The sequence below is a fragment of the Chaetura pelagica genome, unplaced genomic scaffold (genome assembly GCF_000747805.2).
Source record: "Chaetura pelagica isolate M959 unplaced genomic scaffold, ChaPel_1.0 scaffold221, whole genome shotgun sequence".
Lineage (NCBI taxonomy): Eukaryota > Metazoa > Chordata > Aves > Apodiformes > Apodidae > Chaetura > Chaetura pelagica.
The window spans coordinates 7,653,699-7,673,530 of record NW_009952533.1 but is presented as its reverse complement, the minus strand read 5'-3'; the positions used below and the strand labels follow the sequence as shown (position 1 = coordinate 7,673,530).

General features: G+C 36.1%; 1 protein-coding gene across 1 annotated transcript in view; it reads left to right on the top strand.

Annotated features, from left to right (window-relative positions):
* Positions 1 to 19,832, top strand: part of INPP4B (inositol polyphosphate-4-phosphatase, type II, 105kDa) — a 267,071-nt gene that overhangs the window by 173,348 nt on the left and 73,891 nt on the right. The window contains exons 12-14 of the mRNA XM_010008928.1: positions 1,219 to 1,366; positions 10,576 to 10,706; positions 17,215 to 17,319. Coding sequence (XP_010007230.1) covers positions 1,219 to 1,366; positions 10,576 to 10,706; positions 17,215 to 17,319 — 384 coding nt within the window. The remainder of the gene's footprint in view (positions 1 to 1,218; positions 1,367 to 10,575; positions 10,707 to 17,214; positions 17,320 to 19,832) is intronic.

Genomic DNA, 19,832 nt, shown 5'->3' with positions numbered 1-19,832 from the left:
TATCTTTGAACCTGTGGTCTTGTTTTAGGCCTTTCCTGAAGAACTTCTGTTAAAAAACAATTTGCTTAGATGGACAAGACAGTTTGTTTGTCTTTGGTTACTTGGTCTTTGTTTTTCATTCTCTATAAATCAGCCTACCTAGGCAATAATGGTGGCAGTGAGTTGTGAAGCTGAAATTTCTATTAGTAGATGTTGTTTTGACAGCAACAGTTTCCTTGCAGAGCGCATAGGAAATACATTCCTTTGAGTTATAGACCATTCAGTGGCAGATCAATGGGAGCCTGCTCTAAGGCAGCTTTTTCCAGAAGGATGATACAAAGGCATTGTTGGAGGATTTGAATGGCTGTCCAAAGTAATTCTGAGTTAGGAAGTGGTGGATCTGTGTGTTAAATGATGTTCATTCGTCTCCAAGTAAGTTTAGCAGTGTAATATAAATTGCCCACTTTTATTATAGAGCATCACTGTAACATCTGAATGGAAAAATAGCCATGAGAGCTTTAAGATAAAAACATGGTGGGTTTTAAGCATAACCTTTCAAGACACCAAGTAATGTAATTTTCCTATGACAAGCAGCAATAGTTATCTGGGAAGTGTGTAAAATATAATTAGGATATTTATTTTCATGTAATGGCAGTGTCTTGGCCATGTCAGTCACCAAGCTGACTCAAAAACAACATCCTCTTCACCATGTGAATGGTCAAGTTTCCTTTAATGTAGATGTGCATCATCTATTTTTGTTAATGGTTTCCATGTGTATGTATCATGGAGAAGATGAACAGATACAGAGAAATTCTGAGGCATGCTTTGATTGTCCTCTGCAATGTATGGGCAACATGAGTGATTCTAGCAGATGGTGAGTGATGGTGTTGTTTGTGAGTTCATTGTTTATTTGTGCATTCCGTTTTTCCTAACTGTATCTTAAGTGTAAGAACAGAGAGCATAATTCACATTCTCACTGAAATGCTAACTTCACAGGATACCTACTGTGAGGGTAAAATGTGATTTATCTACTGTACTAGTAATACTTTGTCCTCCACATGCAGCTATAATAAATTAAATGAAAATTTAATGCCTTTAATAGATTTTTAATGGTTCTGAAATTAATTCTGGAAGCAAGGGGGGAAATAACGTATTATTTTTGGATGAAATTGTTGTCATAAATTATCAAAGAGTCATATAACCACAGTAAAGCAATGATATAATTTTTCTTTTCTGCAGTGTTAAAAAACCCAATTTGTAAGTTATATAGATTCCCTACTTCTGACAACAAGTGGATGCGAATCCGGGAACAGATGGCTGAGACCACCCTCTCTTTCCATGTTCCTAAAGAACTGATAAATCTGCACATAAAGGAGGACATGCGAAGGTAAGGAAGAAGTCACAACAATAGTAAATACTATATTTTATTTTTCTGATTTGGAATACTGTAAGTGATGAGATAAAATATTATAGTATGAAATAAGCAAAACACAGTTATTTTTTTTGGCTTCTATGAATTTACAGCTGTAACTGAACAACTGGATTGATTGCTCAGAATTTTTAGCACTCCATTCGCTTCATAAGTTCTGAGTAATGAGCTGTGCTAGAGTGTGGTCGTGACTTCAAATATGTAACCATGAACATCTAAATATTCTGAAAAGTTAAAATTTTATAAAGAAACCACATATGACCAGGGTGTGAAAAACATTGTAGTGTTTTTGACTTTGTGTCTGGGCAGTTCTAATGTCACAGACAAACGTTATGCAAGCAATGTTAAATGACATGTTTGTAGTTAATAAAGGAGCAATGAGAATATAAATCACATTCTTCTAACTAGTGTAAATTAATTGACATAAGAAAAAGGACACCAAAGTAATATAAATTGAAAACATTTGTTCAAGGCCAACCTTGTAACTGGAAGGATCATCTGAGGATCATTACAATACATATGGTCTGAAAAAAAAAAGGGTAAGGAACACAAATGTCCCCAAATCCTTTGTATGTCCAAATTCAAACTGCAGCAACTAAAATAGCAGCCTGTTCTTGAGTATGTGTAAGTTGTGCTGATACAACCGCAAAAACAAGCAATAACTTAAGCAGTCCAGTGCTTGCTTGAAAGCATGCCTTCTTTTTCCAATTATAATGGATGGTGTAGAAGAAGGTATTTCCTTTTTCCTCATGAAAGTTGCCTCACACATAGGTGGGCCTCTGGTCTCATGTATAACACTGACAGCTAGTGCTGCATCTCAAAGCTATCCTTTGCACTTTGAGGCAACTCCATAGGAGGGGTTTGCCTTTGGTTATTTACCATGGTGGTTTGTCCTAAAGTATGAGCTGCTTTCCTTTTTTTATCCACCCAACTGCTGCTTCTGTATGATCTTTTTATGCCAATAGAACAGTATGTGGGAGACTAGGATCTTGCTTTTAATAAAGTAAATGGACTGATACATACTTATGCATGGTGATGATGGGTTATAAAAATCATACGAATTGTTATAATACTTTATTCATGTAGTAGTGTGTTTTGCCATATATGGCCTGATGTTGTTTGAGAATGCTAATGTGTAAGGATTTTTTTTAGTAAATAATAGAAAAATAGATTATGCTGACTTGTACATTTTATCTACTTCCCAGATTTTCATTTGCCCTATGGGTAAATGCCTTTTAAATACTAGGGAATTATTTAACCACTTTTACTACTATTGCATTGTTCTCTCCGAAGGCATAACGCAAGTGATAGTGCTTGGTGTTATTTTGTATTATAGCATTCACCTCGTTGGATAAAGTCATAGTGAAGAATCACCGTGGTTTGTTGGGTTTTTTTTAATGTTTATTCAATAATCACGAAAATAAAGAAAAGCTTGGAGGAAGAAACATATTAAAAGTTGATTAAAAATTGAGACAAGTGATTCTGATTTTCTTGACTGTCAATGTCTGGTTAGCTCTTCAAGCCTAGAAGAATGTGTGGGTATGACAGGGAGACAAAGTGATGGTATCAGTCTCGGGAAGGAGGTAACATCAACCAAGACGAGCAACAGCTTTTGGTAGAATCCTAGCACATGGTAAGAAGGGGTGTCTATGTCACTTATGGCTGTATAAGTGTGTAGTTTGGAGCCTCAGCTTTGTATGGGCTTTGCTTTTTGAAATAATTGGGAAAATTTGTGCTTTTATGGACTCTGTAGGTTTCTAAATCAATAAAATTATATTAGGAGGATATTTCTGTATTAGTTCTTGAACCTGTGCAAAGCTTGCACCATCTTGAGGCTTTTACCTTCTGAAGTATAGTTGTCTGCATCCTTTTCTCCAAGGTAGTATAAAAGAATAAGTATTTTTGTCTCAGAGACCGCTTGTTATCGTCTGGCTGTTTCACATTATTCCTGATGTGACTTCAATATAGATAGGTCTGAAGCAATGACCTATCAAAGATACTGAAGTATTAATCCCACTCATTGTATTTTAAATGGTCATTTAGATTCCCTTTTCTCATAACCTTAAGATTGTTTATATTTTGATAAAACTATGGTGTGCGCTGTTAACCAGATTTTAAAATTTACTGACATGATACTCCAAAATATGTAATCTCTAAGGTTCTTTAACTTTGTTTTTCAGCATGAAAGATATGCATGCATTAAAGATTTTATTCTTCAAGCCTCCTTGGAAGAAGTTTTAATAGGAGCTATACGGTAATTTTTATTGTTCTAAGAAGGGCCATACAGTCTGCTTTGCTGTTATTTATTAAGAAATTATTTCTGTTTTTTCCTCGAGGTTTGCCAGCAAATCCTTTCCCCTGTTTAATTTTTTTTTTTTTTACACAAGTCTTGTCCAGATATTTTGCATCTATCATGCAAGATTAGCTGAGTAGTTTTTCAAACCTAATGATTATAAAAAAGACTTTGTAGTTATAGACTGGATCTGTCTGTTTCTTCCAATGTCACTGCCAGCTACTCAAAGGAGAGAGGAAAAAATAACCTGTTTTCCAGGTTCCATCACCAACAGTCCCAAGGCTCTGAAGCTTGGCCTATGTGTTGCAACTTCATCACTGTCCACATGGAAGATTAGAAGTGGGCAATAGTCCAAGGGCTGCACCAGCCTTGAAAATTTCCTAGTGATGTCCTTAACCCAGGTCCCAGGGAGGCAGCAGACATCCCCAGGAAGAGGATCTGTCTGGCATATTGGACCCTCTGTTCCCCTCAGAAGGGAAGTGCCTACAGCTATAACTGATCTTCTCTTCCTTGTAGCCTTTTCTTGTGCAAATCTGAGCTGTTCGTCTCTTTTTTTATTTCTTTCTTGTAACATTACAGAATGAGGGCAAAGTTCAGATATTCTGGAAGATGCGGGTTTTTTTCTATGCCACTTGGATAGAGAAATGGAGGCAGAAATGTCATGTATTGGTAGGATTGATTTTTTTCCAGGCCTTTGCGTGTTATTTTTTACATAACTTATTTCTGAGCAATTTCACTGCAAAAAACATTGTATTGATAGGAGCTAACAGCTTAAAAAAAGTTATTCTGACTAAACTTACCTTGACTTTTAAAGCTTTTTGAACCAACCACGTGTAGACAGGGACTGTGTTACTATGCTATCCACTTAAGGACTTTTAAATCCTTACCTTCAAATAGCTACCTAGCACAAATGTTCAAATAAGTAATTTTTTCCACATGCCAAGTGGAGCTGAAATTCATGCCTCTGCAGTATTTATCCCATTGTGTATCAAAAAGGATGCAATACATCTCTCTTGTTGTTCTCCGTCAGTTACTGCATAGAGGAGTAGAAGTATATGAATGTAAGTGTAACTTGAATTTTTGTGAGTGGTATTTAGACAGTTGCCCTCCTCAAACATGATCAGTTTAAAACCCCAAAATTTATAAACTAAGGGTTATAATATATTGCAGTGTCTGAACACTAATCTTTTTCTCAAGATTATAATTATTTTAACACACTCATTCTGTCATCACAAAGGCATTTGAATTTTTATGTTGTTAGCTAGAGATTTTGCACTTACCAGTGCTTATCTGTGGTTCTAACACCAGTAAGTTGGGTGTAATTTTGTCAATTCATGTCACTGGAGTTGCAGAGAATATAAATTAGAGATGTTAAGGAATTAAGGTGATTAAAAAAGCTTTGTATGGTTTTATTATGTTGCTCATGTCATAAAGATCCTCACTGTTTAATTTGAATGAGGCACCAGAAACCCCCAAAAACTCATACAAATGTTTAAATGCTTGAGTAATCATGCAATTAATAATGTGATTAATCTTGCCACATATATGATACCAAGCTGAAAGAAATGAAGTTATAAACTATGAAAGTAAACTGTTTTTTTGCTGATATCATAGAGCTGAAGCAACATAGTCTTAAGATGATGCTAGTGTTTCCTGATAAAACAGTAAAAATTAAAAAAACAACCAAGAGAAACAACATCTAACGATTCTATACATTATTGCTTGTTCCTAAAAGGTAATTTAGGATAAAGTGTAAATTCCACACATGCCATTCTGAGTATTACTGAATTTGAGATTCTTTGCAATCATGTGATGCAGAAGAATTATACTCTGCTATTAAATGTGAATCACAGAATTAACCTCAAATGATCATGCTGTTTGAAGATCTTGAGTCTTTCAGAGATAAACCCAAGTAATAAAATATTCAAGGAAGGGAATTAAGGCAGGAAGAAATGTCTTTACTTAGCTTATATATTGTCAACACATTTGGATAATAAAAAGGGAATGGTGCTGGATAGAAAGGCAAAAGGAACTTGATAAAACCAGCTCTCAGGAACAGTATAAAATATTCTCAGGCCTTTGCAAATCCCAGTATATTCTCCACATGTACACAGCAGAAACAGGTTTTAAAATATTTGTAATGTGTTTGGTATCTTGGTTTTTTGGGTAGTTTCTTTGATTGTTTTTGTTTGTTTGTTTTAAACTACATTTTAGTTTTTAGAACCTAAAATAATCTTGAGAAACCCTGTAAAAAGATAAAAATGGCAACTGCTTTCAAGAGGTTCTAAATGAAAACTATTAGGAAAGAAAGAAAAATATCCTTTTCTTCATTTTTGCAGTACCTTCCCCAGAAGGGATTAAATCCTTGGTAGTTATTTGTCTGTTTTAGAAACAATATAATCAAAAGATTATGATTCTTTTGTTTCTGGAGAGAATGTTGTATTTTTTTGGTGGGTTATATATCACAGGATTCCAACTTTTAGTAAAAAAAAAATATCTGCTTATTTTCTACCAAAAAAATAATTTTAAAAACAATTAAATGGCTATCCATAAATATGCACTTTAAAGTAAAATTTTAGGAATTTTTTAGGAAAATTTTAGGAAGAATAATTCCTTTGCTTCCTTCCTTAGAAGGAAGCTTCTAGGTTTCCTTTACTTATGAGTGATTGAGTCATGCCCCAAAGCTTATAGTGTATATGAACTCTAAAGCTCCTGTTGGATAAATATTCAGAAATGTGTTGCCTTTATAATATTATAAAACCTTGCAAATATAATCTGCAGAAATGTCTCATCTTGCTCTGAATCATGCTAAGCCCTTTGCTTCTTGTGTTTTGTGAAAGTGTGTTTGGAAGGTAACTTTGCTTGGGGGGGGCAAAAATCACTTCCTTTTTTGTTTTGATTTGTCATGTTTGCTTCACTGGGAATTGCATCACAGGATTTTTGAAGCTGAACAAATCCAAAGTTACTATTTTGTCCACATACAGCATTTGTGGTTTATGTGCTTTTTTTTTTTTCATATATCCTCTTAATTATCTCTCCCTTAGATAAACAGACACCTTTTCAACCTCATCTTTCAATGTGTGAAGACTTGTGCTGTGTCTTTAATGATGCAAATGGTTATTCCTGGTGTTCTCTTTTCTGAGAGAATCATCAGATCCAAAAAAGTTAGCTGAGGGAGTACTCCCTTCTGACTTGTCTTGCTCATCTTAATATCTAGCTGCTCTTTTTTGTTTTATTTTGATTTTATTGTCACTGACCACCGGTTTTCACCTGGCAAAGCTCAAGTCCAAGGGCAAAGTGTCCACAAATTGTAGCTATGTAAAACAGCAAGTCTGAAATAAAGGTTAATGACATTCCTAATAGTGCTGTGGGATCCAGGGGAGTCGCATATCTTAGAATTTTTTATCTCTTTAAAATTGTTGTGTTAGCAACAATAATCAATAATCCTGATACCAACAATCAGTGCTTTCAGCAGCTGAGGATCCAGTATTAAATTTTTCTGCCATAATGGCATAAAAGAGTTTTGAAGAAAAGGTAGCAGGTAGATTTCAATTTTTTTGAGGGGGAACTGCTTCCAACCAGTGGGAAGTACTCAGTGAAAGCTAGCATAATTAGTCTACTAAGAGAAATAATGGATTTGAAGGTTTAAAAATAAATAATTTAGCTAATTTTTGAAGTGAAGGAGGAGGAAAGAGTCTGTTTGTCCACATTCTGGTTAGATGCAAATGGGGCAAGATTATGTTAAGGCCAACAGGGAAGTAATTGAAGTAATCGAGGCAGGAGACAATGGAAGTTGAGAGACATTCCTAGGTGGAAGTCACCATTGTGCATTGACATAAAAATCTCTCCACAAGGCGTCTGGAGGAGCTAAACAGCGAGAAGTAGACAAAACTTGGATTTGATTCTGTAAGGAGGGTGAAGTTGATGTTGAGCACAGGATCTGTCATGGTTATAAGTGCAATTACCTGGAAAAGACTTGGAGAGGGGATTTGGAGTGGGGGAACAAGATGATAAATAGCTCTATTTTAAACGATACTGAGTTTGCTCTGAGCTTACAGCACTGTTGACAAGCTATTCAACATTCCATGTCTGTGTTGAAAGTAAATCTGTAACAGATTTGCCCTTCACAGAACCAATATATATTATAAATATTAACATTTTTTATAGCACAATTGTTAGACATGATTGCTGATTGAAGTGTTTTCAAAGCTCTTCAGTGAAATAAGTTCTAGCATAATTATTGTAGTACTATTAAAACAAATTAAAGATATTTTTAAGACTATAGTGTGTATTAATATGAATTATAAACTTGAAAATATTTGAAAAATATTATGTTTCTTTCGTCTGTTTACTTTGGAGAGAGGCCCTTCACAATAATGGTAATAAAGTTTGGTACTATGGAATATTATTAATGGGACTTAATTATAGGAAAGAATTCTTTTCTCAGCCATAACTTAGAGTTGTACTGAGTCAACAACAGCAGTGACAAATAGTAAGAAATCACAAGACAGAAATAGCATCTAAGCCCTATGACTTATATGTTTGCATTAAAAAAAAAAATGCAAGAAGACTATTTTTGGAGGAATGGCATCTATGCCTTATAATCATGTCAGCTATGGTTTTGATATTACTGATTTTAAATTAAAATAAGTTTAGAAAAGGCAGCGTTTAAACTTCCCATGCTATATATGTTATAGATTACTGTAAAATTGCACACTTAGTTGATTAAAACATTGAAGATAAGTTGTGTCTTTTTATAACATGCTAGTGGTTCTGTTTTACTTTAGTGATGTGTATTTCTGAGATGAAACAAATTCACGGCTTGTCGTCAGCAGTAAGAGCAGGATTTGACATTCCTTGAAAACCTGTTAATATGGTGGGATTTGAGCTTACTGTTGCTGGTGGTGTCAATGAAGTCATAGTCTGTTAAAACCAATTTTGGTTTTTGGTTGAGTATTTTAGTCTGAAATAAGGGATTTTCTACTCCTGCTATTACTTGGCTTGAGCATGGGACCAACAGCCCCAGGAGCGGGCTTAGATAGAAGTGGGGGAGCAGATCCTTGTCATGGGTTTCTCATGGGATAGAGGGCTCTGAATATTGTGTGTTGATGTGCTCACCTTCTCCACTCTCTGCAGAATACTATATTTCTGTATAGGAGGAGCAGTAAAATTTTGGAGTTCGGCCAGGTCCAAACATTGTTCTTAAAACTGTTAATAAGGCAGCATAAATATTAAGGGCCAAAAATATCTTCATTACAAGTAAGTAAAAATATATCCCCTGCCAAATCTTAAGAGCTTTTCTTAGGAGGAAGCCCTGAGAATTTTCATTTAATGGAATGTCTCATTTTAAACTGCTAAAAAATTCCAAGGAAAATAGTGGTTGAAAATTGTGGTTTTGTCCTTTTACTGCTGAGGATTCTTATGCTCCAGATTGTATCAATGGAGAAAGTTGAACTGTTTCATCTACTTTTGTTCTTCAGGTTGAATGAAATGGAAAAAAGTGATCATATGTCATTAGTAGACTCCTGATGAGTTAATGTATTGTAATCTTTGTTTACATTTTGATGCTTTTAAAGACATATATATAAGTAAAGTGCTTTAATTCTGTTTCCAGTGCAATCAATTTGATTTCGGTTGTCATGTTAACCAGGAGCAGAATTATGCCTAAATAGCTTATTCATATACTCTTCACTGTAATGCAAAGCTAATAAGGATGGGGGGAAAGTTCAGTGTGGGGCTTTTCTATTTAAGAAAGAATTTAAAGCTGACTTGACTGTTAGTCAGAATTGTTGCACTAACTGTAGCTCTGTGTTCCTGTGCAGCAGTCTTATTGGGGTTTCTCTCCCCATTTCTGCTCCCTCCCCTCCTGTTTTTCCTCAGTAATGTTCCTGTATGCAAGAACTGTCCTCTTTAAGTCTTTCTTGAGACTGAAAAGAATTGTAGTAAACCAGTCTGATTGACACCTTGCAGAAAATGAGGAAAACTAGTTGGTCATGTTGCACAAGTTTTCTCCTGACCGATTCCAGGTGTTTGAAGAATAGAGTTCTTTTATTTTAAGTTTCTTTAAAAGCAAGTCTGATGAACTTAGCTTGCCAGTGTGGAAAACAAACAGAAAGGCCAGTGTGCTGTAGCTTGTTTGTGTAGGAAATTAGTGTGATCTCTATTTCTCTCAGGTCAGCTCTCAAGAGTGTACAGGAAAACAGATAATTTGCTAAAGGATTTCCGTTCGGATTTTCTGTGACATGTTTGGTTATGGTAACACTGCTGTTTTGACCTGATGAACACAGCTGTAAGGCTGAAGATTAAGTTTTTAGAGGGCTGGTGGTTTTTTTTGTTTGTGGTTTTTGTTTTGAACACTAAAGAAATGTGGTGAGGGTTGGTGTGTTGGTTAAACTGACTTTTGTAGAAACACTGCTTGAATTGTGTTTATGATGTGTATTAAAGTATCCAGAGAGTAGTTTATCAAAACATCTATGCTGTGAGTGTTGGAAAGGAACAAACTTTGTATTCTTTACAGTCATGTTTTTCACAAAAAGTAACTTGCTGTGAACACAGCTCTAGGGAGCCTGGAAGTCTTCTTACCTTCATGGAGGACATAGTGTTCCAGTTTGCAGGCTATTGCATTTGCACCAGAGGAGTTTTGAACACATATTACTGTATTAGTCACTAACTTGATATTCATTATTGTATAGCTGAAAAACAGAGCTGAAATCGGCAGATGTTACAAGCCTCACGAAGACAGGTTTTATTTCAATTAAGAATTGCTTTTGATGTATCCTAACAAACTGATTTGAGATTAATTGGATTAATTTGGATTAATGTTAATATTTCAATGAGTTAATCAGTGCCTTCTCCTTCTTGCCTTTTGATACAGGAATCAAGAACTTAAAGACTTGGGAGAACTTGCTCCTCACTGGGACAACATGCGAAAAAGTGTTATTGCTCACTGTGATCAGATGTTGAGCATGTACCAGGATACTCTTGCAGAGCTTGGGAAGCATGCAGGTATGAATTGATGATTCTGTGAAATAGCCTCTCCTGTTCTGGAGCAGTTAAGAATTAACTGGATTGATTGTTACTAAATGCTGATTTATGCGGCAGAAATAAAACACATACACCCAAAATATTTGTAATCGTATTTCTGAGATACTCAGAGGTGCCCTATTTCCTCATCTACGTTTTTTTTCCATGCATTTCAGCAGTTTTTCAGTTAACATGATACGTGGTTACACAGCGGGGAAAAAAGAAAAGTGGGCTTTAATTGCACATTCTCTTGAATATACTGCTCTGCTATTATTGAATACCATCTGCTCATCAAAACCAGTCTTTAGAGGTGGTTCTGTCAGTTTTTCTTCAACCTGCCTTAAGTTACATATAATCTACAGAACAAGAGTAACATCTAGCTATGCTCTGCACATTCTTAGTGTAGTAGCTGTCATTGACCTTGTGCCAGAAAACCACAGAATTAATATAGGATAGGCAAGCTGTTCTCAGTGCGGAAATAGCAGTATGTACTGCCTTGCTCTTTTTCATGTGGAGATGGTGGTCTTCTGATGTGCACTGGGTGCTTATTCAGTTAATACTTGCCAGAGTTCTGTGGTCAGGGACTATCATGTATCATAGTGTCTGTGTGCCAGTGAAGTAAAGAGCATGAGTGGCAAATTTGTAGAAAAGGCCTTTTCCTCCTGTCATAATTCTTACAAAAAGAACAAGAAAAGACTACAGGACAAATTATTTCTTCTTTTGAATTCCCTTTCTTTTGTTTGTTCATATATCCTCACAATCACCATCTCAACGTGTTTTTGATGACTGTGCTGCTGTTACTGCTTGCATGTGTTTCTGTGTCCTGTTGTGCCGTGAGATGGTTCCGCTGTGGCCTCACTCCTGCAATGGTGGGTGTGTGGGCAGAGCAGAGCATGTCACACTGGGCATTGTGTTACACAGGCATCACTTTGCAACCTTGAATACTTCTGAAAAAGATGTACATTACGGTTAAATATTTGTTAAAAAATAGAGGTATAAATTATGATTATATCACCTGAAATAGCTGATATTTATTTAGGGAGACTTTGCAGTATTTTCTTATTTCTAGCTTTCTACATAGATCAAATAATTTTGTGTGTGTACTGAGTAATGGGACATTCTACAACTAAAATGCATAGCAGATTAATTTTTTCTTATGGATAACACAGCACATTTGCTTTTATTATAATTATTCTGCTGTATTTAGTAGGTGAGACGCAAACCTTTCCCTTAAAAAATAGATGTTTATCGATCATCTAATGCAGGACTGAGCATGGTATTTTTCATTCAAAATTGCTCTGGGATAGCATCTTGGTCACAGGAAAAGAGAAATCTTTTTTACTCTATGAACGAAAAACAGTCTCTAACTGCAACTAACCATTCTGGGAGCAGTTGATCACCTGCTTAAATGTGTGTCGGGAAAAAAGCTCATCTGATACTGTAAATGGTGTATAAAAATTTGCATTTTTGTTGCAAAACTGTAATTTCTTGTATTCAAGATTATTTAGCATCATCAGAATATTCCAGTTCTGATTTTGGCAGACTGCTGTCTGATCCATTACATTTTGAAAGCACTCCATAAAGTATCGTGTGAAAGGCAATAAGTATTATGAATGATCACGTTAATAATTATCGCTTGCAGGAAGACAGTGAAATGATCTTTTGAGATTAAAAAAAACAACCACAGCATTGTAACTTATAAAGCATAAACCCTGCAAGGCCTGTATTGTGCCATTTGAATTTGAAAAGGGTTGGTGATGTTAAATGATCTGTCTTAACTGTGGCTGGAGAGAATGGGAACCTGAGATTATCAAGGAGAACACAAACAGCACATAAAAAAAGAGTAGGAACATTTATCTGAAAATATAAATCTGAAAAAATAAAGTAGAAAACCAAAGCAACCTAGAAATTGTAGCAAAGATGAGAAATAATGAGAAGGTGTTAATTTGTAGGCCAATGCTCAGGCACCTACCTAAATTTCATTTATTCAACAACCCTTTATTCCCTCTTACTAATATAGTGCCAGTAAGGTACTTGTTTACACTTAGAAAACTCCTGATTTTACATCTTGTGTGCAAAGTTACTTTAACGTTCAAAAGCTTCTGTAAGTGTGATCAGCAGGATCTTTGCATATTCTGAAGATAAATAATAACAGTTGTAAGGAAGATTATTTACTTTTAACCCTGCACTATATATTTCTATTCTTACTAAATCACACATTAAATTAGATAATAAGCTCTAGGAGTAGTGAGTGTCCCTTAAAAGTTTTTCCATAGAGGTCTAACATTTTAGAAGTGTAAATAAAAAGTAGTGATGGGGGGGATGTATTGTGTATACAAATACATAGACCTAGGTAAAACCTCACACATGGGTTTTGATCCTGTAGGTTATGCAGGATTTGGCTGCACAAAAGTAAAACTAAATCTAGAACAGATTCTTATATGCTTCTGCTGTCCCTTTATTTACTTAAGCCAGATATTTTTTTCCCTAGATAATTTGCAAAAAGTAATTCTCTGTGAGACAAATTGATCTTCCAGAGTACAGTTCTCAGAAGTTTGTGAATAAAATTAATTGCATGCTTTAAGATGTCTTGTTTTCCATTTGGGATGGTTCTTCTCTATAAACAGTATACATTGTAACTTTAAGAAAAGAAGATTTTAGTGTTTGGTAAGAAAGCAAGATGGACATAGATTTGACTTGACATTGTAGTTGTAGAAAAAATAATGTTGAGATAACACTGTAGAGACTGGAAATGTAAGTATTCACAAGGGAGGAAATGGAAAAATTAGAGATGGGTACAAATTTAATTCACATTTTTCAGGTCAGCATATTTCAACACCATCTTTACTTTGCCATTGTCAGAAATTGATGCCAGAAAAGATTTTGCTTTATGGTTCAGCCTCCGTAGGTTTTGTACTTTATCTTAGCACATTACCCAAGTTTGGATTGAGGCTGTTTCCATTCTAAAACAGCTTGAATATTCCAGCACTCTGGAGTACCTGTGCATCTGTTCTGGAGATCCAGATCTGTTTGGGAATAGACACCCATCCTAGTAGTGCTACTTTGTAATCAGCAGTACTTGTACTTAAGGCCCCAACAAGGTTTGTTTTCTAAACTAAATCAGCAAAATTGCTGAATTGAGGTATTTTAAGACAAGGCCACATTCCTCTAGGAAAACCATGGACTGCTTTTGCTTCTGCCATTGCTTCACTGCCATGTTGACAGCCAGAGATGTGTGAGCACCAGCTCCGTGACACTCTTCTGCCTCCTTAGTCCATTGAAAGCAGGGTTAATGTTAACATGTTTATAATTTTTTTTGTCACTCACTGAACAATTGTGTTCCTTTCTCAAGAGGCTTTTTACATGTGCCTTGTCAGAAACAATTCTCAAGCACCAACACAGTGTAAGTCATCTAGGTGCACCTATCTCCGATCTCCTTTTGTATCAGTGCTAGGGAAGGCTCTTGTCACTCACAAGCAGCACACAGAAGGGGAGATAGCCTCTGCAAATAACATTTTTCCAAAGTATTTGCTATATTCTCCTTGTATAATCATGTAGGATTTTCTGAAAGATACCTTACCTACTATTCAGCTGAGCTCTTAGTGAAAATCGAGAAGGCTGTTGTTAGTAGACCACCCAATTTCTTTTGGAAGTTGAGAGATTGCAGTGAAACTATCAGGAGACTGCATTAGTAATAGCAATTTTGGTTTAGCAGCGTATTTACTGAAAATTAAGGCTTAAGGAAGTTAAGACTATTTCAAATTTGAGTTGCTTTGGCATTTTATCCTAAAAAATGGGGGAGGATTTTGGAGAATGTGGAGTATTTTTGTTTCAAGCAAACAGAACAACAAAAATCTAAAAGAGTTTTATAACATCAAAACAAATTATGTCAGGTGTTTTGTTTTGTTTTTTGTTTTGGCCCCAGGAATTATTTTTTTTCCATTTCAATCATCAGACTTAAAATTGTATTATTCATCCAACCCTACAAGGAGAGAAAAAGACAATCCAGTAAAGGCAATTGAATATTGCTCTGGAGTACTAGACAACATCCCTGCCTCTGTCACAAAGTTCCTGAGTGACACTAGGCAAGTCAGACTTCAGAAATGGTTCATTTTTGGAAGCCCGGCAATAGACACAAGCTTTTTTGCAGCAGTACTCAGGACTTGGGAACGTAATTCTGCTCAGTATAATGTGATCTTGCATTATAATGCATACTCTGCAGAATGAGATCCTCCATATCTCATATTGATGCTGTCTCTTAAATGCTTCAACCTTAAGTTATTCTCTGTCATTCGAATGGATCAAATTATAACTGTTTTATTCAGACAATTAAAATTATTCCATAAATATCTGCAAAGCCCTTAGAAACTGCAGTGATGCATCCAGGAGGCAGGTTTGAGGAAATTAATACTCCTGTCTTAGTGGGAGGCTTGAGCTATATATTTGAATCCAGATATCGAAGTAAAAGTTGGAAACAGAATATTGAATCACTGCTTCTGAAGTGAGCAGCAAAGTTTCTGAACATTCAATGAGATGGAAAAAGCTAGTATGCAATGTGTCATTCAAGGCTATTTCACAGTTCCTCTTCAGGTGGATGTCAGATGAAGCTTCCATCTATATTCTGGTATTTCCTGACTGTGAAGCACTTAGTCTTGCACCAAGAATAATAGCAACTATATTAACAGAGGGGAATGTAATTTTTAATATTTTTTTTTGTCGTTAAATATAGCTTATGAAGTTATTTAAAAACAAACCTAAAATCTATACTGAGAAATATTTTTGCCACATAGATGACACTGGCAAATGCAGATTCAGAGATTAATTCCACTATATGATTCTCTCATACTTGAGTAAACAGAATAAAACATAGCACTGGGTGGTTATTACCCAGTATGTTTCTGTCACTGGCGGGGAAGGAATTCTTGTTTCACAGGTCTTCCCTGAAAAGAAGAAAAACAAGGCTCAGCAATGCTGCATGTGTTCTACTCCAGCTCAGGGTAGAAGTATACTCCAGGGAGAGCACTCTTTTCCTCTTCTCCCTCCTGCTCTTCTTTTGCCTGTCCCTTTTATTCTGCTGTCATCTTATTTTTTTAGTCTTCTAGTGTTTCCTTGTCTCAATCCAGTTATCAGGCCATAAATTTTGATCTTGCTCATGGCTGAATTCTCATAAATAATCTGGCCCCTTCCTGTTTCCTTTCCTAATGATTTGCACTCTCCTTAGCTCCACTATTGCCATTTCTTTTATGTTACAGTTTTAGTTGCCTTCATTGCTCCCATGATTTTGTCCTTCTGTGATTTCCAGATGTAGGTTTCCTGCTGCTGTTCCTCACCATAAATTACTCCTGGTTTCTTATAAAATCTAAATCTTTGACTTCTGACAATTATTTTGATTGCTACTTTTGCTTTTAATCTTTGTTAAATTATTACGTTATTAAGCTTTGGTAGCAGACTAAGCAGGCTTGACTGCTCTGGAGCATCATTAGTTCCCTCTGGCAATGTGATTTGCTATTGGGAGGCTCAGTGCTTAGTGCTCTTGGAGTCTTTGGCAGTTTCAATAGATAATCTCTAGCTAGTCTCGACTGAGCAAGTAAAAAAAGAATATAAAATGTTTCTCTTGGGTTTTTATTATTATTTTTCCCAAGAAAAGGCAAACATTTCCATTTTTCTTCTTTTTTTTTTTTTTTTTTTTTTTTTTTAAATCCTGTCTGAATGGGAGGAATTTTAGTCCAAGTGATTAATAGTTGGCAAAATTATAGGGTGCAGAAAAAATACTCTAAGCAAAAGTTAGGCTGCTGCAGTGAGAAGACAGGACTGCCTCTCTTTCCTAATCTACATCTCTCTATTTTATTTATATGCTGTATCAAATATCTCTAGGTAAATTAAATTTTCATACTGCCAGGCTTTAATGATATTATTTTATACCACCCTAGAGTTATTCAGAATCTTGTACTTTTGAATTATGCAATCAGATATATCTTTTTTTTCCCCTGCAGCATTGTGCTTCAGTGATTCTGGCTTTTTAGAAACAAAACTAATTTATAGTTTTTCTTAAGGTTGTTCATGTTTCCTTATTTGAACTTTCTAGGAAGAATGCACAGTCCAATCAGTGTAATAGTTCTGTTTTAAGAAAAAAAAGTTAGTTGTTGAAAATGTGGTACCATCATACCTCTGTACCCTTGTGTTTTTATCACATAATAAACATGATGCACATTAACTATGGCATGGTTTCCAGCAGACTGATTGCAATGAGCAGGGGAAAAAAAAAGGTCTATCACCTCGAATAAAAAATTGGATTGTTCTGTGAATTGAAATCTGTTTTCTAGCTTGCTGAGATTTGGTCAGTGAACCTTTCTTCTCCTAATATACAATTACACATTAGAAGAAAATTAAAGAAGACTGCTAACATACACGCATTGTCCTCCTATTTGAAAGAAGACAAAACATCTGCTGGGTGCTTAAGATAATGGTTCTTTAAACTTTTGTTTTTCAGGTTCTTCCTTCAAATCAAGCTGTAGTAAAGGAGAAAAAACATTAGAATTCATCCCAATAAATCTTCATCTGCAAAGAATGCACGTGCATAGTCCTCGATTGAAAGGTAAAGTATATTATGCAGAGAAATTCTCTAATCATAGAATCATAGAATCCTAGGGATTGGAAGGGACCTCGAAAGATCATCTAGTCCAACCCCCCTACCAGAGCAGGGTCACCCAGAGCACATCACACTGGAACACATCTAGGGGGGTTTTGAATGTCTCCAGTGAAGGAGACTCCACAACCTCCCTGGGCAGCCTGTTCCGGTGCTCTGTCACTCTCACAGTAAAAAATTTTTTTTCGGATATTCACCTTGAACCTCCTGTGCTCCAATTTGCACCCATTACCCCTTGTCCTATCACTGGTCATCACTGAGAAAAGCCTAACTCCGTCCCCCTGACACTCACCCCTTACATATTTGTAAACATTGATGAGGTCACCCCTCAGTCTCCTTTTCTCCAAGCTAAAGAGACCCAGCTCCCTCAGCCTTTCCTCATAAGGGAGATGTTCCACTCCCTTAATCATCTTCGTAGCTCTGCGCTGGACTCTCTCGAGCAGTTCCCTGTCCTTTTTGAACTGAGGGGCCCAGAACTGGACACAATACTCCAGATGTGGCCTCACCAATGCAGAATAGAGGGGGAGGAGAACCTCTCTTGACCTACTAACCACACCCTTTCTAATGCACCCCAGGATGCCATTGGCCTTCTTGGCCACAAGGGCACATTGCTGGCTCATGGTCATCCTCCTGTCTACCAGGACCCCCAGGTCTCTTTCACCTACACTACTCTCCAGCAGTTCAGCCCCCAACCTGTACTGGGACATGGTGTTGTTCTTCCCCAAATGTAAAACTCTGCACTTCCCCTTGTTGAATTTCATCATGTTTCTCCCCGCCCAACTCTCCAACCTATCTAAGTCTCTCTGAATGGCAGCACAGCCTTCTGGTGTGTCAGCCACTCCTCCCAGCTTAGTGTCATCAGCAAACTTGCTGAGGGTACATTCTATACCCTCATCCAGGTCGTTGATGAAGATATTGAACAATACCGGTCCCAGTACCGACCCCTGTGGGACTCCACTAGTCACACACCTCCAACCAGATTCTGCCCCATTGACTACAACTCTCTGACTCCTTCCTTTCAACCAGTTCTGATCCACCTCACTACCTGATCACCAAACCCATACTTGATCAACTTATCTACAAGGATGCTGTGGGAGACGGTGTCAAATGCTTTACTGAAATCAAGTGTGACAAAGTATGCTTTGAAATACAATTAAACTTGCAACTGAGATGTTTGGTTTCCATTTTAGTCTGTTTTAAGATAAAATCTGAATTTATATATCCAGCTTCAAGGATAAACATTCGGTGGACATGTCTTCAGGTTAAATCTTAAAACCACAATAGAACGGAAAGGTGTGCTGTTTCAAGACTTGAATCTTGTTCATTCTGAATTTTTCACTTCATGGTTGCATACTGGCAACAGTCTTGTTAAATTTTGTAGCTGGGGCATGGAGATATTACAGTTAAAAAGCATGGAAATAAATATTATTAAATTTATTTTATTTTTTAAAAGAAAATTTATGTGCAATTTGAACTTATGTGGCTTGGAAAGAATGCAAAGGAGAAAAGAATATCAAAAGAAATGCAGTTACTTTTAAAGAAAATTCTTAGATCCATTTCATACTGCGTGTGTTTTTCCATCTGGTGAAGTTTGTATAATATTAGCTTGTTTGTAAGAGTCATATAGTATGGCTTGATATATAGAGGGTTTCTTGTATGACTAGCTTGTTTCTTGCTTTTTTGCTTTATTTGACAGTTTTGGTTTTTTTAATAAAATAAAAATCAAGCTTCCACATAAATTATTTAAAAATCTGTACTGCTGCACATGCTTAGAATGTTTATTTTTTCACTTTATTTAATGGGCTCTAGAAACTTTCTTAGTGGTTATTTCCTTCATTTGTTTTATGTACAAATCTAGAATCTGTGTGTTTTCTGAAGGGTTTGATTTGATTCTCTCAAGTTCGTGTATCTGCTTCTAAAACTCAGCCTTTCAGTTTGCAGTTGTTGTTGGGAATATTTCTAGAGCAACTGAGTATATATCGTCTGTAGAGGTCCAGACTTAAACACATCATGAGACCAAATAAGTGGCCAGCTTGCCTGTCCTCCACGTTTTTGTAGAAATTCATAAACTTGCACCCAAACTTACTGAGATTGATCAGAAGTCCTGAATCTGTGCTGAAGCTTAGGAATCAGGTTCAAAGTTAAAGCTGTGCAAGGGATTTCTCTGCCTTCTGAAGCCACAAATTTTGGACACTGACTGCAGATTTTGGAACACTGAGTGGTTAACTAAATTTCCTCTTAAGTTCTTCCTTTAAAACAAATTCTGAGTGTTGTGCCCATTTTGTTTCTATGACACTTCAAACAAATAAGTCAATGCGCAATTTATATTCACTAAATGTATTGGTAACCTATGTGTGGTTAAAAATACACTGTTTTTAGCAGAGCAGAACTAATACTGTCACGATTCATACTGACATGCTACACTATGTTCAGTAAGAAAAACATCCTTCTAGGGCATCAGC